Source organism: Oncorhynchus mykiss, chromosome 26, assembly GCF_057628025.1.
Source record: "Oncorhynchus mykiss isolate SJ-2025 chromosome 26, ASM5762802v1, whole genome shotgun sequence".
Classification (NCBI taxonomy): Eukaryota; Metazoa; Chordata; class Actinopteri; order Salmoniformes; family Salmonidae; genus Oncorhynchus; species Oncorhynchus mykiss.
The window spans coordinates 12,559,312-12,584,634 of NC_143047.1; the positions used below are offsets into that span (position 1 = coordinate 12,559,312).

A 25,323-nucleotide genomic window follows, 5' to 3' on the forward strand; every position below is an offset into this window, starting at 1 on the left:
GCCGCCCCCAGGTGGTGATTGTATGCAGCAACACATCTGCCACGCTGATCCTCAACACTGGAGCTCCCCAGTACTCCCCTCTTGTACTCCCTGTTCACCCACGACTGCATGGCCAGGCACTACTCCAACACCATCATTAAGTACGTAGACGACACAACAGTGGTAGGCCTGATCACTGACAATGATGAGACAGCCTATAGAGAGGAGGTCAGAGACCTGGCCGGGTGGTGCCAGAATAACAACCTATCCCTCAATATAACCGAGACTAAGGAGATGATTGTGGACAACAGGAAAAGGAGGACCGAGCACGCCCCCATTCTCATCTACAGGGCTGTAGTAGAGCAGGTTGAGAGCGTCAAGTTCCTTGGTGTCCACATCAACAACAATCTACAATGGTCCAAACACACCAAGACAGTCGTGAAGAGGGCACGACAAAGCCTATTCCCCCTCAGGAAACTAAAAAGATTTGGCATGGGTCCTGAGATCCTCAAAAGGTTCTACAGCTGCAACATCGAGAGCATCCTGTCTGGTTGCATCACTGCCTGGTACGGCAATTGCTCAGCCTCTGACTGCAAGGCACTACAGAGGGTAGTGCGTACGGCCCAGTACATCACTAGGGCTAAGCTGCCTGCCATCCAGGATCTCTACACCAGGCGGTGTCAGAGGAAAGCCCTAAAAATTGTCAAAGACCCCAGCCACCCCAGTCATAGACTGTTCTCTCTACTACCGCATGGCAAACGGTACCGGAGTGCCAAGTCTAGGACAAAAATACTTCTCAACAGTTTTTACCCCCTAAGACTCCTAAACAGGTAATCAAATGGCTACCCGGACTATTTGCATTGTGTGCCCCCCCCAACCCTATTTTCACGCTGCTGCTACTCTCTGTTTATCATATATGCATAGTCACTTTAACTATACATTCATGTACATACTACCTCAATTGGGCCGACCAACTAGTGCTCCCGCACATTGGCTAACCGGGCTATCTGCATTGTGTCCCGCCACCCACCACCCGCCGACCCTCTTTTACGCTACTGCTACTCTTTGTTCATCATATATGCATAGTCACTTTAACCATATCGACATGTACATACTACCTCAATAAGCCTGACTTACTGGTGTCTGTACGTAGCCTCACTACTTTTATAGCCTCGCTACTGTATATAGCCTGTCTTTTTACTGTTGTTTTATTTCTTTACTTACCCATTGTTCACCTAATACCTTTTTTGCACAGAGCCTGTAGTAAGCATTTCACTGTGAGGTCTACACCTGTTGTATTTGGCGCACGTGACAAATAAACTTTGATTTGAATGTTTTTAAATTATTTCTCACAGGGTTACTGTCTGTGGTCAAACTGGGAACCAGAACAAAATGGAATCAAGATTTAAACAACCTTCAGTCACAAACCCATCCCTCTAAACAACAAAACACTGCAGCACCTGCTCTGCAACCAACAAAGGTAGGAAGCATACTAAATATAATCACGCCACCAATAACTGTATAAAAAAAACACTATTACACAAAGAAGGTCTACAGTAGCCTCAACAGCACTCTGTAGGGTAGTGCCATGGTGTAGCCGGTGGACAGCTAGCTTTCGTCCTCCTCTGGGTACATTGACTTCAATACAAAACCTAGTAGGCTCATGGTTCTCACCCCCTTCCATAGACTTACATAGTAATTATCAAATCAAATCAAATTTTATTTGTCACATACACATGGTTAGCAGATGTTAATGCGAGTGTAGCGAAATGCTTGTGCTTCTAGTTCCGACAATGCAGTAATAACCAACAAGTAATCTAACTAACAATTCCAAAACTACTGTCTTATACACAGTGTAAGGGGATAAAGAATATGTACATAAGGATATATGAATGAGTGATGGTACAGAGCAGCATAGGCAGGATACAGTAGATGGTATCGAGTACAGTATATACATGAGGTGAGTATGTAAACAAAGTGGCATAGTTAAAGTGGCTAGTGATAACATGTATTACATAAGAATGCAGTCGATGATATAGAGTACAGTATATACGTATGCATATGAGATGAATAATGTAGGGCACATATGTCAGAGTCAAGGCCCGCGGGCCACATCCGGCCCGCAAGAAGGTTTTTTACGGCCCCTGGGATGATCTTGATTTATTATTAGAACCGGCCCGCAGCAAGCCGGCAGCCCGCAGATCTTTTACACGCACCAATACTACATTTCCCACAATGCAAAGGTGACGCACCGAGCAGTAGGCTGCTTCATTTCAATATTTATTGGCACAGCAGTCGTCAGCATCACAGTAAAATTAACTTTCAGATACCCATCAAAAATGGCAAAACGGAAGGTGGATACTGAGAACCGGGGGTTTCAAACAAGGTGGGAGTCGGAGTATATGTTCACGAAGGTAGCTGGAAAACCTGTGTGTCTTCTGTGTGGAGAAAGTGTGGCGGTACTGAAAGAGTATAATCTGAGACGACATTATGAAACGAAACACGCGGACAAAAACAAGAATATGGACATGGAACAAAGGCTACAAAAGGCAGAGGAATTAAAACGAGGCCTCAAATCTCGACAGGCTCTGTTCAAAAAAGCCAAATCACAAGGCCAGGCTGCTGTCAAGGCCAGTTTTATTTTGGCAGAAGAGATCGCTAAATCAGCCCGGCCATTTACGGAGGGGGATTTCATCAAAAACTGCATGATTAAAGTTTGTGACGAAGTTTGCCCAGAAAAAAGGCAACTCTTTTTAAATGTGAGTCTGAGCAGAAACACCATTGCCGAGAGAGTAGACCAGTTGTCCATCAATCTAAAAGAGCAGCTTGTGAAAAAGGGAAAAGATTTTATTGCATATTCCTTGGCTGTGGATGAGAGCACCGACATTTCTGACATTGCCCAGTTGTCAATTTTCATCCGCGGAGTGGACTCCAGCCTAAGCGTGACAGAGGAGTTTTTGGCTTTACGTCCTATGCATGGCACAACTACGGGGCATGATTTGTATGAAGAGGTGTCAAGATGTGTAAATGAGATGGAGCTGCCTTGGGAAAAACTCGTGGGTTTGACAACCGACGGAGCACCTGCGATGTGTGGACACAGGAGCGGACTGGTGGCGAAGATACGGGAAAAGATGCAAGAGGAAAACGCGACAGGTGAGCTGACAGCTTATCATTGTATCATACACCAGGAAGCGTTGTGCGGTAAAGCCTTGAAAATGGAGCATGTAATGAGCATCATCACGCGCACAGTTAACTTTATCAGAGCCAAAGGTTTGAATCACCGCCAGTTCAAGGCATTTCTGACGGAGTTAGAAACGGAGCATGGTGATTTGCCTTATCACACAGAGGTGCGATGGCTAAGCCAGGGAAAGGTGCTTCAAAGATGTTTCGAGCTTCGTGAGGAGATTTGTCTGTTCTTGGACAGCAAAGGGAAAGACACAACACAACTCCGAGACGAAATGTTTCTGTGTGAAATGGCTTTTCTGTGTGACATTACGAGTCATCTGAATGCAATAAACTTGCAGCTGCAGGGTCGGGATCGTGTCATCTCTGATATGTACAGTACAGTGAAGGCATTTAAAACCAAACTGACTCTGTGGGAGACGCAGATGCGGAAAGAAAATTTGAGCCACTTTCCCAGCTGCCAGACCATGAAAGAGAAGCTCTCTACCAGTGCGTTCCCGAGCACACAGTTGGCTGATAAAATAGGTATGCTTACCACTGACTTTCGACGCCGATTTGCTGACTTTGAAGCACAAAAAAGCAGGTTGGAACTGCTCGGTAACCCATTTGCTGTTGACGTGGAAAGCTCACCACCAAACCTCCAAATGGAGTTGATTGACCTCCAATGCAATGATGCACTGAGGGAAAAATATGCGGCAGTGGGTGCTGCGGAGTTTGCCCGTTTCCTCCCCGGCACAATGCCCCAGCTGCGCATCCAGGCTGCTCAAACGTTGTCTATGTTTGGCAGCACATACCTGTGTGAACAACTGTTTTCTTTGATGAACCTGAACAAAACATCACACAGAAGTCGACTTACTGCTGAACACCTCCACTCAATTCTGAGGATTTCTTCAGCTCAGAGCCTTACCCCGAACATTGATGAACTTGTGGAAAAGATGGGACACCACCAAGTATCACCCTCAACCTCAAACAAGTGAACATTACTGTGCAATCACATATTTAGAGTTTTTACTCAGTTCAAGTTTAAAAGTTAAAATTTAATATTTGTTTTCACTGCATGTTACTTCTCCTTAAACAAAGTGTTGTTTTTGATTAATAGATTTTTGCACTTTATTTTTTTGTATTTCAATCCAATTATATTTTAAAAATATTTCAGTTGAGTGGATGATAGAAAATTGCTATTATTGTTTTTTCTTTGAAGTAAATTTAGCCCACTTTTGCTAAAATAGAAAATATAGTCTACTGATGGTGCCTTGAATACCGGTTTCTTTCATTTAATGTTCATGTTATGGGGATATTTATATAAAGGAAATTTGTCTTTTGTGTCTGTTGAAAATTAAAGATTACTGACAGAGCCATAAGAAAATATTGCTTTATTTATCTGATCATATTGTAATATATTTGTTAGGTTTTCAGTAGGTTCAATTAGGTTCACTAGACTATATGCGTCATTTAAACATTTTTCAATGAACATTCGAACAGTCCGGCCCTCGTCTTGTAGCTGATTTTTTTATTTGGCCCTCCGTCCATTTGACTTTGACACCCCTGATGTAGGGTAAGTAACATTATATAAGGTAGCATTGTTTAAAGTGGCTAGTGATATATTTACATCATTTCCCATCAATTCCCATTATTAAAGTGGCTGGAGTTGAGTCAGTGTCAGTGTCAGTGTATTGACAGCAGACACTCAATGTTAGTGGTGGCTGTTTAACAGTCTGATGGCCTTGAGATAGAAGCTGTTTTTCAGTCTCTCGGTCCCAGCTTTGATGCACCTGTACTGACCTCGCCTTCTGGATGATAGCGGGGTGAACAGGCAGTGGCTCGGGTGGTTGATGTCCTTGATGATCTTTATGGCCTTCCTGTAACATCGGGTGGTGTAGGTGTCCTGGAGGGCAGGTAGTTTGCCCCCGGTGATGCGTTGTGCAGACCTCACTACCCTCTGGAGAGCCTTACGGTTGTGGGCGGAGCAGTTGCCGTACCAGGCGGTGATACAGCCCGCCAGGATGCTCTCGATTGTGCATCTGTAGAAGTTTGTGAGTGCTTTTGGTGACAAACCGAATTTCTTCAGCCTCCTGAGGTTGAAGAGGCGCTGCTGCTCCTTCTTCACGATGCTGTCTGTGTGAGTGGACCAATTCAGTTTGTCTGTGATGTGTATGCCGAGGAACTTAAAACTTGCTACCCTCTCCACTACTGTTCCATCGATGTGGATAGGGGGGTGTTCCCTCTGCTGTTTCCTGAAGTCCACAATCATCTCCTTAGTTTTGTTGACGTTGAGTGTGAGGTTATTTTCCTGACACCACACTCCGAGGGCCCTCACTTCCTCCCTGTAGGCCGTCTCGTCGTTGTTGGTAATCAAGCCTACCACTGTTGTGTCGTCCACAAACTTGATGATTGAGTTGGAGGCATGCGTGGCCACGCAGTCGTGGGTGAACAGGGAGTACAGGAGAGGGCTCAGAACGCACCCTTGTGGGGCCCCAGTGTTGAGGATCAGCGGGGTGGAGATGTTGTTGCCTACCCTCACCACCTGGGGGCGGCCCGTCAGGAAGTCCAGTACCTAGTTGCACAGGGCGGGGTCGAGACCCAGGGTCTCGAGTTTGATGACGAGCTTGGAGGGTACTATGGTGTTGAATGCCGAGCTGTAGTCGATGAACAGCATTCTCAAATAGGTATTCCTCTTGTCCAGATGGGTTATGGCAGTGTGCAGTGTGGTTGAGATTGCATCGTCTGTGGACCTATTTGGGCGGTAAGCAAATTGGAGTGGGTCTAGGGTGTCAGGTAGGGTGGAGGTGATATGGTCCTTGACTAGTCTCTCAAAGCACTTCATGATGACGGAAGTGAGTGCTACGGGGTGGTAGTCGTTTAGCTCAGTTACCTTAGCTTTCTTGGGAACAGGAACAATGGTGGCCCTCTTGAAGCAAGTGGGAACAATTATGACAACTTTGAGAGGACGTCCTCCAGCCTATCAGAGCTCTTGCAGCATAAAATGATACGTTGTCCATCCAATCAAAGGATCAGAGAACTAATCTAGAACTGGAATCATAAGCTACAGCTAGCTAGAACTGCAGAGTATAAATGTGGCGAGTAGTTGACTCAAAGAGAGAGAAACACAGTAATTGAACAGTTTTGAACAAACTGATTTCTTCCAAAATGAAGGAGAAGCAAGAGAGAAATAGAGAGAAAGAGAGATTTCATAAATGCAGCTAGCTAGTTACTGAAACACTCTGCTTAAAGAGAGGATGCTATGTTAGCTAAAACTGAGGGATGCTATGTTAGAGAGATTTCCTCAGTTTTTTTCACTTTCAGTTTCACTTACTTAGCTAGCAAATGCAGCTAGTGTAACGGTTTTCTTGGTGAGAAGGAGAGTCGGACCAAAATGCAGCGTGTAGATTGCGATCCATGTTTTAATGAACAAACATAAAACACGAATCAATACAAACACTACAAAATAAAGAACGTGATGAACGTAACAAAAACCTAAACAGCCCTATCTGGTGAAAACACATAGACAGGAACAATCACCCACAAACACACAGTGAAACCCAGGCTACCTAAATATGGTTCCCAATCAGAGACAATGACGAACACCTGCCTCTGATTGAGAACCATATCAGGCCGAACATAGAACTAGACAAACTAGACATGTAACATAGAATGCCCACTCAGATAACACCCTGACCAACCACAACATAGAAATATACAAAGTAAACTATGGTCAGGGTGTGACAGTACCCCCCCCCCCCAAGGTGCGGACTCCGGCCGCAAAACCTGAACCTATAGGGGAGGGTCTGGGTGGGCATCTGTCCGCGGTGGCGGCTCTGGCGCTGGACGTGGACCCCACTCCATAATCGTTTTAGTCCACCTCCTTTGCGTCCCTAGATAGGTTACCCTCCTTAATGACCGCTCAGGACAGAGGGACAGCTCGGGACAGAGGTAGCTCGGGACTGATGGGTAGCTCAGCACTGAGAGGAAGCTCAGCACTGAGAGGAAGCTCAGCACTGAGAGGAAGCCCAGGCAGGTAGTTGGATCTAGCAGATCCTGGTCGACTGGCAGATCTGGAAGAGTCTGGTCGACTGGCAGATCTAGAAGAGTCTGGTTGACTGGCAGATCTAGAAGAGTCTGGTCGACTGGCAGATCTGGAAGAGTCTGGTCGACTGGCAGATCTGGAAGAGTCTGGTCGACTGGCAGATCTGGAAGAGTCTGGTCGACTGGCAGATCTGGAAGAGTCTGGTCGACTGGCAGATCTGGAAGAGTCTGGTCGACTGGCAGCTCTGGAAGAGTCTTGTCGACTGGCAGCTCTGGAAGAGTCTGGTCGACTGGCAGCTCTGGAAGAGTCTGGTCGACTGGCAGATCTGGAAGAGTCTGGTCGACTGGCAGATCTGGAAGAGTCTTGTCGACTGGCAGATCTGGCTGCTCCATGCTGACTGGCTGCTCCATGATGACTGGCAGCTCTGGCTGCTCCATGCTGACTGGCTGCTCCATGCTGACTGGCAGCTCTGGCTGCTCCATGCTGACTGGCTGCTCCATGCTGACTGGCAGCTCTGGCTGCTCCATGCTGACTGGCTGCTCTGGCTGCTCCATGCTGACTGGCTGCTCCATGCTGACTGGCTGCTCCATGCTGACTGGCGGCCCTGGCTGCTCCATGCTGACTGGCGGCCCTGGCTGCTCCATGCTGACTGGCGGCCCTGGCTGCTCCATGCTAACTGGCAGCTCTGGCGGCTCCTTGCAGACTGGCAGCTCTGGCGGCTCCTTGCAGACTGGCAGCTTTGGCGGCATCCTGCAGACAGGCAGCTCTGGCGGCTCCTTGCAGACTGGCAGCTCCTTGCAGACTGGCAGCTCTATGCAGACTGGCAGCTCCTTGCAGACTGGCAGCTCCTTGCAGACTGGCAGCTCTATGCTAACTGGCAGCTCTATGCTAACTGGCAGCTCTATGCTAACTGGCAGCTCTTTGCTAACTTGCAGTTCTGAACAGGCGGGAGACTCCGGCAGCGCTGTAGAGAAGGAAGGCTCTAACAGCGCTAAACAGGCGGGAGACTCCGACAGCGCTGGAGAGGAGGAGGGCTCCGACAGCGCTGGACAGGCGAGGCGCACTGTAGGCCTGATGCGTGGTGCTGGCACTGGTGGTACTGGGCCGAGGACACGCACAGGAAGCCTGGTGCGGGGAGCTGCTACCGGAGGGCTGGGGTGTGGAGGTGGTACTGGAAAAACCGGACCGTGCAGGCGCACTGGAGCTCTTGAGCACCGAGCCTGCCCAACCTTACCTGGTTGAATGCTCACGGTCGCCCTGCCAGTGCAGCGAGGTGGAATAGCCCGCACTGGGCTATGCAGGCGAACCGGAGACACCGAGCGCAAGGCTGGTGCCATGTAAGCCGGCCCAAGGAGACGCACTGGGGACCAGCTGCGTAGAGCCGGCTTCATGGCATTAGGCTCGACGCTCAATCTAGCCCGGCCGACACGCGGAGCTGGAATATACCGCACCGGGCTATGCACCCGCACTGGAGACACCGTGCGCACCACTGCATAACACGGTGCCTGTCCGGTCTCTCTAGCCCCCCGGTAAGCACAAGGAGTCTGCCCAGGTCTCCTACCTGGCATAGCCATACTCCGTGTTAGCCCCCCCCCAAGAAATTTTTGGGGCTGCCTCTCAGGCTTCCATCCGCGTCGCCGTGCTGCCTTCTCATACCAGCGCCTCTCTGCTTTCACCGCCTCCATTCTACGATAACCTTCCTCGCACTGCTCCAGCGAATCCCAGGCGGGCTCCGGCACTCTCCCTGGGTCGGCCGCCCACCTGTCGATCTCCTCCCAAGTAGTGTACTCCATACTGTACTCCTCCTTGGGCTGACTGGCGGCACTGGCGGCCCCTGGCTGACGGGCGGCACTGGCGGCCCCTGGCTGACGGGCGGCACTGGCGGCCCCTGGCTGACGGGCGGCACTGGCGGCCCCTGGCTGACGGGCGGCACTGGCGGCTCCTGGCAGACGGGCGGCACTGGCGGCTCCTGGCAGACGGGCGGCACTGGCGGCTCCTGGCAGACGGGCGGCACTGGCGGCGCTGGGCAGACGGGCGGCACTGGGCAGACGGGCGGCACTGGCGGCGCTGGGCAGACGGGCGGCACTGGCGGCGCTGGGCAGACGGACGGCGCTGGGCAGACGGGCGGCGCTGGCGGCGCTGGGCAGACGGGCGGCACTGGCGGCGCTGGAGAGGAGGAAGGCTCTAGAAGCGCCGGACTGAGTAGCTCTTGTAGCGCCGAACAGGCGGGAGACTCCGGCAGCGCTGGACAGGAGGAAGGCTCTGGTAGCGCTGGAGAGGCGGGAGACTCCGGCAGCGCTGGAGAGGAGGGAGCCCCTGTAAGGATGGGCCGGAGAGACAGCCTGGTACGGGGGGCTGCCACCGGAGGGCTGGTGCGTGGAGGTGGTGACGGATAGACCGGGCCGTGCAGGCGCACTGGAGCTCTTGAGCACCGAGCCTGCCCAACCTTACCCGGTTGAATGGTCCCGGTCGCCCTGCCAGTGCGGCGAGGTGGAATAGCCCGCACTGGGCTATGCAGGCGAACCGGGGACACCGTGCGCAAGGCTGGTGCCATGTAAGCCGGCCCAAGGAGACGCACTGGAGACCAGATGCGTAGAGCCGGCTTCATGGCACTTGGCTCGATGCCCACTCTAGCCCGGCCGATACGCGGAGCTGGATGGTACCGCACCGGGCTGTGCACCCGCACTGGGGACACCGTGCGCTCCACAGCATAACACGGTGCCTGCCCGGTCTCTCTAGCCCCCCGGTAACCACAAGAAGTTGGCTCAGGTCTCCTACCTGGCGTAGCCATACTCCCTGTTAGCCCCCCCCCAATAAATTTTTGGGGCTGACTCTCAGGCTTCCATCCACGACGCCGCGCTGCCTCCTCATACCGGCGCCTCTCCGCTTTCGCCGCCTCCCGTTCTTCCTTGGGGCGGCGATATTCTCCTGGCTGAGCCCAGGGTCCTTTACCATACAAATCTTCCTCCCATGTCCATTTCTCCAAATAGTGCAGCCTCTCCCACTGCTGCTGCTGCTGCTCCTGTTGCCTCTGTTGCTTCTACTGCTGCTCCTCTTGCCGTTGCCCGTTACCACGCCGCTTGGTCCTGTTGGGATGGGTGATTCTGTAACGGTTTTCTTGGTGAGAAGGAGAGTCGGACCAAAATGCAGCGTGTAGATTGCAATCCATGTTTTAATGAACAAACATAAAACACGAATCAATACAAACACTACAAAATAAAGAACGTGATGAACGTAACAAAAACCTAAACAGCCCTATCTGGTGAAAACACATAGACAGGAACAATCACCCACAAACACACAGTGAAACCCAGGCTACCTAAATATGGTTCCCAATCAGAGACAATGACGAACACCTGCCTCTGATTGAGAACCATATCAGGCCGAACATAGAACTAGACAAACTAGACATGTAACATAGAATGCCCACTCAGATCACACCCTGACCAACCACAACATAGAAATATACAAAGTAAACTATGGTCAGGGTGTGACAGCTAGCTAGTTTAGCCTACTGAAACACCTCGCTCAAACAGACGGATGCTATGTTAGCTAACTGGCTATGACTTTCCAACACAACACTGGAACTCTTCCAAGTCAAGGTCAGCTTTTGATATTACTAATTTATTGCCACCAGGGTCCACTGGTGTAACTGCTTACTGACTGTACACTAACGTTACTGCATGATTGTAGCGGGTTTACTAATGCATTAGTTCTATTAGCTATGCTGACTATGATGTTGCTTTAGCTAATATGGTGAGAACGATGTAGGCTGTGTGTAGCGGTTTGGTTTGGAAAGGTTATTTTGCCTGGTCAAGTACAGCTGATGTGTTGTGGATTGAAGTCCACAAGCGAAGGGAAGAGGTGAGAGGATGTCAACCGCATGAATGCAAGAAGGAATACAACATGGCTGCTATGAAAGTGAACTGTGTTTATTTTTTAAACGGAAGCAAATGGAACAAAACAGGGACGAACATACCTGAATTTGTCCAATATCAACTTCTGTTTGCAACTGTTTGACAAATGATTACACCCTATATCATCTACATCCAGGCAAGAGTGTGCAAGGTGGTACTGAATGTCACTGTCTGTCACCTTACATTTGTCTCTCGACCTGTGTGCACCTACGCTGTAATCTGTAATTCATAGGCTAGGTTGTAGCAACCTCATGATGGGTATAGGGACAATTAGAGTATCATGCAGTAGCCTAAACCTATCGCAGTTACGTTGAACTGGGTGAATGGAATTTGAATGACAGTCATCCAACATGCTGTAATAGAAATAAGGACATGCTCATAATCCCACCAAAATTGTCTGTATAATGCATTATGGGAACATGTATAATGCATTATGCATATGAACTTCATGGAAAGTGTTACCAGAAAAGTTTGTTCCTGCTTCACCCTGTCCCTGGGTCTCTCATCTCGTGTTTTGTAGGCATTGTCTGTTTCTGTCAGTGTGTCTCTGCCTTCGCCACATCACAGGGTATGTGTATGGGAGGGAATGAGGGGGAGATGAGGGGGGGGGGGGGGTAGCAGGGCATAAGAGGGATATGAGGAGGAAAATAGAGGGGTAAATGGGGAGAAGAGAGAAGAACCTTTGGGGGAGGGGCATACTGAGATTTCCACTTCCTCAATCCCAGCAGGCTGCAGGGGGATATTGAGTGTTCAAAGCCAGAGACACACACAGACTGGGAGAGAGCAGAAAGAGGAGAAGGGAGAAGGGCATACATGGGGAAATAGGGTAGGGATGGGCTGTCAGAGATCAGGGGCAGTAAAAAAACACTGTTTAAAAGTAACAAAGGGGCTCCCTCTCCCCATGCCTATTCCACCACTACACTCCACTACACTCCACCAGTACACTCACAACTCTACCAATATCACATGACCTATTCACAATTCAAAGCACTACAAAGTGCCTTGCAAAAGTTTTCATCCCCCGTGGTGTTTTTCCTATTTTGTTGCATTACAACCTGTAGTTAACCTGGATTTTCATTCGGATTTTATGTAATGGACATACACAAAATAGTCCAAATTGGTCAAGTCTAATGAAAAAAATTACTTGTTTCAAAAAGTTACATTTAAAAAAGACGGAAAAGTGGTGCATGCATATGTAGTCACCCACTTTGCTATGAAGCCCCTAAATAAGATCTGGTACAACCAATTACCTTCAGTAGTCACATAATTAGTTCAATAAATTACACCTGTGTGCAATCAAAGTGTCACATGATCTCAGTATATATACACCTGTTCTGAAAGGCCCCAGAATCTGCAACACCACTAAGCAAGGGGCACCACCAAGCAAGCAGCACCATGAAGACCAAGGAGCTCTCCAAACAGATCAGGGACAAATTTGTGGAGAAGTACAGATCAGGGTTGGGTTATTAAAAAAAACATCCCACAACATTTTGCTTCTTCAAAGCATGTTGTGTTAATAAAATAATACAAACCCCCCAAAAATAGGGAAAATGCAAAGGGTGTGAAAACTTTCACAAGCCACTGTATATACAAACGTAGGTGGACATCCCTTCAAATTTTGGGATTCGGCTATTTCAGCCACACCCATTGCTGACGGGCACACAGCCAATCTCCATAGAGATTGCAACACTCACTACCGAGTTCCAAACTGCCTCTGGAAGCACAGTCAGCACAAGAACTTTTCGTCTGTAACTTCATGAAATGGGTTTCCATGGCCGAGCAGCCACACACAAGCGTAAGATCACCATGCACAATGCCAAGAGTCGGCTGGAGTGGTGTAAAGCTCACCACCATTGGAGCAGTGTAAATGTGTTCTCTGGAGTGATGAATCACTGCCCGAATGCATAATGCCAAACTGTAAAATTTGGTGCAGGAGGAATAATGGTCTGGGGCTGTTTTTTATGGTTCGGGCTACACCAGTTCCAGTGAAGGGAAATCTTAACATTACAGCATACAATGACTGATTGGTGTGGAAGAACTTCACTGGCCTGCACAGAGCCCTGACCTCAACCCCATCGAACACCTTTGGGATGAATTGGAACGCTGACTGCGAGCCAGGCCTAATCGCCTGACATCAGTGCCTGACCACCTCACTAACGCTTTTGTGGCCTAATGGAAGCCCCCGCAGCAATGTTCCAACATCTAGTGGAAAGCCTTCCCAGAAGAGTGGAGGCTGTTACAGCAGCAAAAGGGGGACCAACTCCATATTAATGTCCATGGTTTTGGAATGCTGTGTCCACATTCTTTTTGTCATGTAGTGTACTTCAAAACACAGTTTTTATTATGGGACTTAAGGGAGGCATTTTCCTTCACAATATCATCTACTGGCAAGACGCTGACAAAGAGTATGTAGGGCTGTGTTTGGATATTTCGATATAACTTACTTGTAATTCTTTTTGGATTGCACATGTATCCAGACAACCCATTTTACATTACAGAATCCAGAAATGAAGTCTCACAACAAAAGGCCTGGAAGCAGAGATCTATAACACAAAAGGGTCCCCTTTCATTTTCCAAAATCAACTAGAACGTCCCTTCTCTCTAGACACTTTATTACTTCTACAAGAGGAACATAGAACTTGGTCTACATATCAATGGATTTAACCACAGCAAACCAATATGTTCTTTCTTAAAACTGTCAGGGGTGCACTAACAATTGAAATGCTCTACCAGCAAGGGAAATCTCTATTGCCGTGAAAGAAACAGAGAAAGAGAGAGAGAGAGAAAATACCATTTATGTCTCTCATATTTCCGAGCATTACTGTAGAATTGCAAACTTTAATAACCGCAGCCGCCCCCCCTCCCTATTTCCCTCTCCGCGCTCATCTTCACTCGCCACGCTTCACATCTCATTGTGATCGATGTCTTTTCAGAGGGGCACACAAAATCCAGATGACAGAGCACAGACCAACCACAAACCACACCTGAAGCATCCCCATCCACTCTTTCTCCTTTCCTTCTCTCTCTCCCTTTCTCTATATTTCTGTCTTTCACTGATTTCTCTCTCCTTCTCTAACTCGGTATATCCCCCCCCCCCCCCCCCCTCTCTTTCTCTCCCTACACTATTTCTCTCTAGCTTTCAACTGCATGAAAGAGGAAGTGAATGTGCGCCTCAATGAAGAGATGTCAGAACAGAAGGAAGCCGAAACTAAGTGTTGGGTAAGGAGGATGATTACAATTTTGAAATTGTACATTTAGTAATTTTACAGACTCTCTTATCCAGAGCGACTTAAAATAGCAATTACAGGTTTTGTGCCTTGCTCAAGACTTTTCACCTAGTCGGCTCAGGGATTCAAACCAGCGACCTTTTGGTTACTGGCCCAACACGGTTAACCACTAGGCGATGTAATGGTCTGGTTTAACTTTAAAGATTGTCCCTGTGTAACAACTACACTGTAAGGCTCCACAGCCCACAATAATCTATAGCTGGTCTGGTGAATACAGTCCAATACTGCAATAACTAATGTACTCAAAGTGACAGCATCACAAGAGCAGTTTAGATATATTATACTGTAATTGACATTGCAATGTTACATAATCCATTAGTAACATCCACATAAACCAGCTCAAAAAAACTAGAGGGTTACATTTTTCATTATGTGGAAAACAGAACACAAATACATATTGCACATTTTTTCGATTGAAATCCCCCTCTCTTCAAAATAGGCAACACTCCTGAGTGACTGTATTTTCCATAATTGGACCACATATGGAAATGTCTTCTGTCCAGTAATCCTGTGTGTATTTTCAGTGAGGTCAAGTTAGGGTTGCATCTTCTAACGCCTAATGAGTGAGGCTCGTTAAAATAATCACACCGTCGTTCATTTATTGTCATTTTCTTACTCAAAGAAAATCATAGTGTATTCAACAGGATAACTTCCAGGGTCATCATTACCTTTTGTTTGTGAGCAGCGAGGTATCCCTGTAGTCTCTCTGCTCTGAGGAAGGGACTGCTGTGCACTGCGAAGCGCACGTCCAGTGTCCTCTCCCTGACGTCCATCAGGCTGAAGACGTTGATGTCATCAACGCCCACCGCCAACATCTCTGACAGGAAGTCCACCAGCAGTTCATAGCGACTCCTCAAGCTACCACGCTGCTCAATAAACTCCTTCGCTGTGACGTCTGCAACACACACACACATAGACACACAAACAAACAAAGTTATACAAATTCAGAATAGAACATATGCCAGAGGACTCGTCCCTCTCGTTTTCCGAGGCTAAATTAATGCATCCCCCAAATCTCTTCAATGAGCAGGAGAAACTTACAGGCAATAAACAGAATGTGTTCCCAGACCTGACCAGACAGGCCCTGTCAATCTCCACCCCTCTCCCCGCCGAGAGCCACTGGCCCTGGCTCAGCAAGACAGACACCACCCATCCCTGCTACACATTGTCACAGTCACAGCCAACGCTCACACAGAAAGACCCCTCTGGCTATGTCAGGGATATTGAGGGGGGGGGGGCGAGGACGGAACAGCCTTCAACCTCAATTTGGAAGAGTTGCCAAGGAGAGGGTGCCAAGGTGAGAGAGCTCCTGAGCCGAGGCCGTCTCTCCCCTGAGTCAAGGATTCCTCTAATTGAGCCGACACCTTCTAGCATGGGATTAGGAGAGAGAGGGGAGCTGGGGCTGGAGCCCCCTCAGTCCCCTGGGCCCTGTTTGACACAGACAGGGTCCCCCTACTGCTCCAATCAAAACTCTTTAGCACACAGGAGACAGGTGGAAAGGAAAGGAAAAGAGATTTCATCCAATTTGAATGATATCAGTGACATATTTAGAAATAGTTATAAGGGAGATGGCTCCAATAGTCATATCTGATGAATGAAACGTTTCATAAATTAATGTTTGTGAATTTGGTTGTTAATAAAAAGTGTAGTGTGTGTAACTGTCTGACTAAATATGTGAGTGTGTGTGTAACTTTCTGACAATGTGTAGTGTGTCTGTGTGCTCTCATCTCTCCAACTCTTAATCCCCGCGCTGACGGCAGGCTTTAAGTGTCATGCTGGGAACACCTGAGCTGTGTCAATCTGGGATCATTAGGTCCCGAGGAGTGTCAGTGTTGCTCAGTGTGATTAAGGCCATGGGAGCAGACAGAGGGAGGAATCCTAGATTGACAATAAGAGAATGGAAATGGAGCTCAGTGAGGGGATGCTGCAGCCATCTGTCTGGTCTCATTACCAGTGCTGTGGGAGACAGGCAGGGACTCTTTAACATGGAGGGACAGATTTACACCTGGCTTTGATCCAACGCAATGATCACATTGACTCTCCTTCCCACGGGCATTAGGGGGATACACACAAACCCACACACACGCGCACACACACCCCCCAAGTATTTATTTGGACAGTGAAGCTATTGGATATTAGATAACAAGTTCTATATTTAAGGGTATGGTAACACTTGTAGAGCATCAACCACTGGACTATCAGTAACATGCCAACTGCATGTCTGCTGACTTTCAACAATAAATTGTCTGTAGTCCATCTACAGATGTTCAATTCTTAAAAACATCTTGGGGCTAGGGTCTAATTTCCTGAATTTCCGCTTGACTGACGTGCCCAAAGTAAACTGCCTGCTACTCAGGCCCAGAAGCCAGGATATGCAAATAATTGGTAGCATTGGATAGAAAACACTTTAAGGTTTGTGGAAATGTTAAAATAAGGTATGAGACTATAACACAATTAATATGGTAGTCAAAAATCCAAAGAAAAACCACCTGATTTTTTTTTTTTTTTTTAAGTCCCAGGCTCTAATAATGGAAAGCAATTCCTATGGCTTCCACTAGATGTCAACAGTCTTTGTTCAAGGTTTCGGGCTTGTTTCTTCCAAAACGAGGAAGAATTTGGAATTTTGGTACAAAGAGTCACAGTTTGAAATCAGTCTGTGGGCGCGTGACAAAGAGGACACACACTTTTACTTTTCTATTGAACTTACTTATTTCCGTATGAAATATTATAGTTTACTTACATTTTAGGGTACCTGAGGATTGATTAGATACGTAGTTTGACTTGTTTGAACAAAGTTTAGCGGTAGGTTTTTGGATTCCTTTGTCTACATGTTGAACAAGTGGATTACTGAAATTGATGGCGCCAACTAGACAGACTTTGTGGGAAATAAAGAAGGATTTTATGTAACAAAATTACCATTAATGTTGTAGCTGGGACCCGTGGGATGGCAAACAGAGGAAGATTTTCAAAAGTAAGTGATTTATTTAATCGCTATTTGTGATTTTATGAAGCCTGTGCTGGTTGAAAAATATGTTGATGTGGGGCGCCGTCCTCAAACAATCGCATGGTATGCTTTCGCTGTAAAGCCTATTGTAAATCGGACAATGCAATTAGATTAACAAGAATTGAAGCTTTTAAATGATATAAGATACTTGTATGTTGATAAATGTTTAATATTAGGATTATTTATTTGAATAGCGCGCCCTCCAATTTCACCGGATGTTGTCGACAGGTGTCCGTCCCGCTGACGGGATGCCTATTAAACAATAAAATCTAATTCACCAACGTTTCTTAAAATGGATAGTATTTTGGAATTTAACCACCTTTGAAGGTGTCATAAGTATTTGGACAAATTCACTTACAGTATATAACATTAATTCAAAAGTTTCGTATTTGGTCCCATATTCCTAGCATGCAATGACTACATCAAGCTTGTGACTACAAACTTGTTGGATGCATTTGCAATTTGCTGTGGTTCTGTTTCGGATTACGCTGTGGCCAATAGAAATGAATTGTAAATCATGTAATGTCATTTTGGAGTCACTTTCATCTTTAACTTTCATGATTAATTCATCCACATTAATGTAAAAGTGTTCAGACACATATTCTAGTCTTATTTACAATAAAAGTGACTCCAAAATGACACATTAAATTATTAACCATTCGTTTCTATTGGGCACAACAACCCGAAACACAACCAAAACAAACTGCAAATGCATCCAATAACTTTGTAGAATCACACACTTGATGTAGTCATTGTGTGCTGGGAATATGGGACCAAAATACTAAACTTTTGACTAAACTGAAAACCATAAGTGAATTTGTCAAAATAATTATTACACCTTCAAATGGGGGGACTAGATACATAAAGTGCATTGATTTCTAAGTGGTGCAACAGATATGTATGAAAATACCCTCAAATAAAAAGGTGACATTCTGTACTGTTGCCTCATATAAAACATTTGATCTCAAATCCAAAATGGTGGAGGGCAGAGCCACATTTTAGCTTCACTGTCCAAATACATACGTAAGGCACAGTAAATACAAACTACCTCCATTAAAAGAGACTAGCATGCCCCTGTCATGTCAGGTCAGCAGACAGACACACTGATGGTGACAGAGTACAGGGTCTCAGTTGACTGGGTCAATAGGACCTTGAGACAGACTCAGAGGTTAGTATTGGTGTTAATCCCAGAGGTGAACTGAAGATATTTTTTCCAATTTCTATTTTTATTGATCGCATGAAGCAGGAAGCAGGAGAGATGCAAACAGGTGAGGTGGGCCCCAGAAGGGAGGGAAGGAGGAGAATGGAATGAAGGATTAAATATGAAACTCTTTCTAACTAATCTCCCAGCCAGAAAAAGACACACTCAAGCTGTTTCAAAGTTCTTTATCCCACATACGAGACATTACCCAGAGGGCTGTGCGTTTGAGCGAGAGAGCGAAAGAGAGTGAGTGTGTGTGTACTTGTTTTCCTACCTTTTTCCTTCCTTTACCAGGACCCTAACGTCCTAATAATTCACCGGATGGCCTGACAAGGTAGGAAAACAATAATAATAAAAAAAGATTTCTTCATGTCCTGAATTTGCTATTTTAAGCTTAAGGGTTAGATTTAGGGTTTTGGGGTTAAGGTTAGGGTTAAGGTTAGGGTTAGGTTTAGGGTTAGGGGTTAGGGAAAATAGGATTTGTAATGGTCAAACATTTTTACTCCCCCCAAAAGTTCTGAAATTTCACAAAAATAAAGCTGTGTGTGTGTGTGTGTGTGTGTGTGTGTGTGTGTGTGTGTTTCTTTGAAGATGTCATATATGCTTATGTGAACTGGAGTGGGCATCTCAAGGATTCACTATTTATCACACATTTCACCTTTCAATCATATTCTCCTGCAAGTTTTCCACAAAGAGCCTTAATCTCCCAGAATAAGATTTAACAGTACATGTCCTTATTGCCTTCCACATTTGTTCTTGAAATGGGATTTAAAATGTCAAGGAAGCTATGTCAGTAATACTATAAGTTGAATTTTACATAATCCTTCAGACTTGGAATCCATGAGAATGTTTACAGAGTGCTTTATTTGTGAAATAACCTGAAAATGGCTTTCACAATCCCAATTACCTTCAGGTAATTGTTGTTTACAAATGCATTTGGATTGGGGGCAGTCTTGGTGTTGACATTTAACATTTCCTGGGTTGTGCCTACAGATGTATATTTAACCCAATGTGTCCCACTGTAACACCGCACGGTTTTGGACTTTTAACACTGTTTAAACGTTGTGTGTTTCAGCTACGGACTTCGGGGTTGTACCATTGGAATCGCCGACTTCTTCTACGTCCGTAGACACCAACCACGTCTGTGTGATTAATGGGGGCTGAGCTAGATCGGTGTTTGTGAGACAAGGGTGGATCTCGAAGAGGCCCCGGATCTTTCTGTAAAAACGTCTGTAGAGTCCGAATGGTTCAAGCAACAAACGACTAAAAGCTCTCTATGACAATCGGAGACGCTCACGAACACACACATTGCTCTATGTTGCTCACACGCTACTCGAGAGTCATTCGAAGGTAAGGGGTTCTTCTAGGGAAACGCCGCACAGTTGAAACAGTCGAACCTGACTCGTTGGATAATCATTTCCCACTGAGGAAACAATTTATGTACTTACAATATTCATATCAATTCATTTTTAATCCATTTTTTTGATTTGGTAGACCTTATTTTTTCTATTATTGACATCTGTCAGTAAAACTCATGAACGCAACTGTTCATGTCAAATTCTACTACATGTAAAAAAAAAATGGTAGAAAATGGTAAAACACTTCATTGTGAGGATAAATATATGGGCTGGGCTTGCAGAGAAGTCAGATGAATACAGTCTTGCTGGGGTCTCAGGACTGATTAGGGTAATTGCACTCTAGGTTGAGCGTCTGAGTCTGGTTCAGTTCTCAGCACTACAGCAGTTGTTGCCATATTGCTTCCAATAACACTCACCTTCAACAGACATTTTATGCCACGAGCCATTTCGATCAATACAAACTCTCCAGCTCTCCAAATGCAGTGGATATTGTTGTCATTTAGAGGATGCACTCGAAATACCCGGCTAAGAAGTTTACGAAACCAAGCGGCTCTACTGTAGATGAAATGGACTGAAGCAGAGCGCAAACAAACATTGATTACGGAAGATTTTGGTTCCATTTTCATCACTTACAGTACATATTATAAAACGTCCTGTTTACCCAGTTCCCTTTAAATAAATAATGTTACATCGTATATAATCACCAGCTGTAATGTAACGGCTCCTGGTTGGTGTGACTACATTGCCTGCTGCTGTTTTTTTGAAGCAAATCCCTTTATCAGCTTATATGAGCCATGACTCCCTCCGCTATTCCTCTCTCTCTCTCTCTTTTCGTTTAAATATCTCAGAAATCATAAAATCCCCTCAGCCATAGACCATCTCTTCCAGAGTATATTTCATTTTCACACACACAAGCGGTGCATCAGACTATAATTGACGCCCAAAATGAAAGTGCTGAGGAAGCAAAACATTGTCTAATTATAATTCAGAATTACATACTTCCAAGAATGACATGTTTCCACTGTTACTAACCCATACATTGTATCTTGAAAATATACATTCTTATAAACACAAGAAATCATCTTCATACGATAACATGACACCATATAAAACATTCCGACCCCTGATGTGTCCCAGGTCATACAGTAGGTCAAGGTTCAGCGGACTTGTGTACTGTACTGTACCTGCCAGGCGCAGGGATCCAGAATTGTAGATGGCCTCGTCGCGCAGCTCCCTCACATACACTGTTACCCCGGAGACGGCGTCTGGCCACACGCCGTCTGACACGCACACCTGAAACTTGTAGCTGCCCGGGGGAGTGTTCTCCTTAATGATCAGGAATCCCGTCCGCTTGTTCAGGATGAAGTAACTGAGGAGGCATCAAAAACCACATCAGCAACATCAATGCTTCATATATTGCATGTAAAATGAGCAGCCTGGGGGAGCATCTGTAGTTAGAGTTGGTGGTACACCACTGTGAATGAATACTAGGTTGACATAAATGAGAAGAAATGAGTGAGAGACTTTGGGAACCAGAGCGAGGAGATTAAGACACAATGATTCAAAACAGCAGAATAAAAGAAGGAATAGATAAGAGAGAGAGGATATAAGAAGAGAAAATAAGAAAATATGGGGGAGGAGAGAATAGAGGGGGAGGGAGGAGGGAGGAAGGAGGAGAGGATGGACGAAAGAAGGGGAGGGAATGGGAGATTATAAAAGGGATAAGAGAAAAAGATGAGAGGAAGCAACTCCTTGTGGTCCACGACTTCATACTTCCTTTGTAATTGAGCTCATTCAAGTTTGATTACACCGGGAATCAAAGCAAGATCCCAGGCACATCAAATAGTGAAGGAGACATTGAGATGAGATGGTTTATCATCTTCAAATCCAACTGTGTTTAATATGAAGTGTCAAAATTAGTCAACTGGATTCCAACCTTTTCCCTATTGAGTAATGCAGAAGTTTCTCTACTCGAGTGAAGATGAGAGATGCTAGATTAAATATTAACTCTGTATAGATTCAACAACATACTGTAGCTATGTGTGTTGAAAGAACAGATTCTCTGGGGGGAAAAAGCTACAGTCAATCTTAGTTCATGTATGTGAGTGCAGGGCTATAGCAGTGGTAGTGCTTCTGGATGTGAGGCCGTCGAAGGTGTCACATGGTATGATATGTTCCGAACACTGCTGTAGCTGCTGAGCCTTCACAGAGATCTCAAGGCAAACGTCTCAAAAACGCCCTGTCGCTCAGGGTTCCTCTGCTCTGCTCGTCTCGCTCCTTCGTCTCAGGTGCAGGTCCACAACATCAATGACAGAGAGGCTGTCGGGAGAGACATCACTCTCAAGGTTTATGGCGCGTTGAGAGAGGGCGACGGGAGGGAGGGAAAGAGAGAGAATTACAGATGAAGAGAGCTAGAGATGTCTTACTTGGGCACATGTCCCTCAAAGGCATAGGTCTTGTTGTCCCAATCATCAGGATCCGGGGCGTAGACCTTCCCCAGTACAGTGGTCGGCATCCTCCCTGTCGGCAAAGAACATAGATTTTCTCAAGGGTGTGTGTCTCTCTGTGTGTGTATGTGTGTGTGTGTGTGTGTGTGTGTGTGTGTGTGTGTGTGTCACGAAGAGGCATAGTCAAAAAGAGCACTGCTCACATGGATATTAAAGTGTTCTGAAAACAGCTAGCTAGAGAAACGCCATCATGGTCATTGCATGGCAACAAGAAAATGTGTCTGAAAGAAACTAGTCAACACATATTACCAGCAACTCTCCACTGCACTTCAACAATGGGGAACAAAATGTATTGACTCATTTTGTGAAAGAAGAGGTATAAACCAGGAATAGAGTCAACCCTGAAGAGGAGAAAAGAGAATCAGCCATACCTAATTGCTCGCACCTATAGCAGCTCTTACTGTACAAAGGCGCCAGAACAACAAAAGAGTTATGGTTTCTTTTCATAAACTCCCGGTTGAAGCAAAACCTTCAAGCCCTGGAAAAGGTCAGACTGAGGGTCAAATGATTTGCTCCTCATTCATATATTGCTTTGTGAATTTGTTCTCTCGGTGCTATGCTATGCATGAATACATGCGCTATAGTGTATTGATGATGACAGTGATCTCACCTCTGTGACTGTTGACAAAAATCTCCTTCTCTCCCGCCTGGTGAGCATGGTCATTCTCGTCTCCTATGGTGATGGTCAGAGTGTTGGTGACCGTCTTGGGTGGATGGCCGCTGTCACTCATGATGATCTGTAGGAGGAACTCTTTCTGCCTCTCCCGGTCGAAGGCCCTCAGGGCTGTGATGGTGGCCGTGCCGTTTCCGTTATCCTGCAGGTAGAAGTCGTTGCTGTGGTGTAGCTCTAAGGGAAGGTTGAAGTAGAATGGAGATCCGTTCTCTGCTGAGTCTCGGTCTATGGCCCGCAGCAGTGTGGAAGTCTGGTTGAGTCTGACCAGCTGGGGACCAGAGACGTTCTCCCACACCACTGGAGCGTACGTTGCCTCAAACTCCGGTCCGTTGTCGTTGACGTCCAGCAGGGCCAGCTGAATGGTGGCGCTGCCCGTCAAGGCCGGAGAGCCATGGTCAGAAGCCAGGACGACCAGGTTGTGTTGCGCTGCTGTCTCTCTGTCCAGAGCGCTGGTCACAGTGACTAGACCAGACTGGTCCACAGAGAACTGGCCCAGAGGATCTGACTCCTGGAGGATTTTGTAGGTGATCTCCTTGTTTTGGCCTGAGTCAGAGTCACTGGCCGTCAGCCTGGCCACGCTGCTGCCCACGGGCACGTCCTCGGGCAGGGGCGCTGGCGGCTGGGAGAGCGCGATGAAGATGGGTGCGTGGTCGTTACAGTCCTCTACCTCTACGACACAGTGGATAAAGCTGGAGAAGTCCAGATCTTCTACCTTCAGGGTGAGGTTGAAGCGCTGCTCACTGGGCCTCTCGTAGTCCAGCCTCTTCTTCAGCCTCAGGGTGCCACGCTGCTCCTGCCGTTGGCTCACCATGGAAAACTTCTGCTCTGGGTCTCCTGCCACCACACTGAATGTGAGCTGGGCGTTCTCGCCTGTGTCCCAGTCCTCAGCAGACAGCTCCAGCACCACCGCGTTGGGCTCACTGCTCTCAGGAACCCTGGCGAGGCAGGATCGTTCCGTGAACCTGGGTGCGTGGTCATTCACATCTGTCACCCTGATGGTGGCGGTACCCGTGCCCGTCATGCCACCCCCGTCCCTGGCCTCCACCATCAGCAGGTAGGTCTCTGCCTGCTCCCGGTCCAGGCCACTCATTGCCACCGAGATGGTGCCCGTGGACGGGTTAATGCTGAACATGTCAGAGCCGCCGCCACCTGTACCCGTATTACCCACAATCCTGTAGGACAGCACAGCGTTCTGGCCCACGGCCGAGTCATCCAGGTCGGTGGCCGTCATCTCCATGACAGAGGTGCCGGGGGCAGAGTTCTCCGGCACGTTGCCATGACAATCGGGGGCGCAGGTGAAGATGGGCGCGTTGTCGTTGATGTCCCACACGTTGATGATGATGTCAGTGAATCCGGTCAGACCCTCGCCGCCCTCATCTGTGGCAAGGACCACAAACCTCCACACGGCCCGCTCCTCCCGGTTCAGAGTCCTCTGAGCATAGATCTTCCCCGTCACCTCATCAATAATGAACTCGCTCTCGGCTCCCTGGCCATGGAGGGAGTACCGCAGGGCCTCCTGGTCAGCATCCTTATCTGGGTCAGTAGCAGTTACCTACAACATCAAAGGGAATGTGCTTGTGAAGCTTTTTAATCTGCAGCCTGAAAACTTATTTTATGGAGTTCAGCACTGTTTAATTATTGAAGCTTGCTGACTTGGTGTCATCCATCAGGTTGGTTGAAGTGTTAACTTCACACCAACCTGCTCTGCACAGTGATCAACTCTAGTTTATCGGCTACGTGCACAACTTTCACTCGCCTGACCTCAGCCCCAAATCAATCCCCAGGCAGAGCAACACGAGAATTTAAATCTATCATGAGAATTGCAGAGCGTCAGGTACTGTAGGTGAAATGAAACCAATGAGTGGTGAGGGGAAACTGCTAATGGTCTAAAGCTAGTACCAGATGTCCCGTCTGAAGAACCTTGTGAAATAGCATGATGTCATCTCATGCAATTCAGTCTGAGGACATAAAGGCTTGGGAAATAGAGTGTCTGTAACCTCCTGGTGCACAATGACTCACATGTTGAATGACAGAATTGTGTGACCTTGGAATTATAAGGTTCCATCTGCAAAACGATGATTCTGAGATAATTGGTTGGAATGATTGTTATCTTGTATTCTTTTGAACTTGAATTAGGTTATGCAGTGGGTACAGCATATTTGACAAAGCAAAGCTATGCAAGTAACTCAG

At 46.8% G+C, this 25,323-nt stretch overlaps 1 protein-coding gene across 1 annotated transcript in view; it reads right to left on the minus strand.

Moving 5' to 3' along the window:
- Nucleotides 1–25,323, minus strand: part of si:ch211-186j3.6 (neural-cadherin) — a 218,883-nt gene that overhangs the window by 56,208 nt on the left and 137,352 nt on the right. Inside the window, 4 exon segments of the mRNA XM_036963347.2 lie at nucleotides 15,059–15,285; nucleotides 21,138–21,322; nucleotides 22,380–22,473; nucleotides 23,071–24,685. Of these exon segments, the coding sequence (XP_036819242.2) occupies nucleotides 15,059–15,285; nucleotides 21,138–21,322; nucleotides 22,380–22,473; nucleotides 23,071–24,685 (2,121 nt within the window).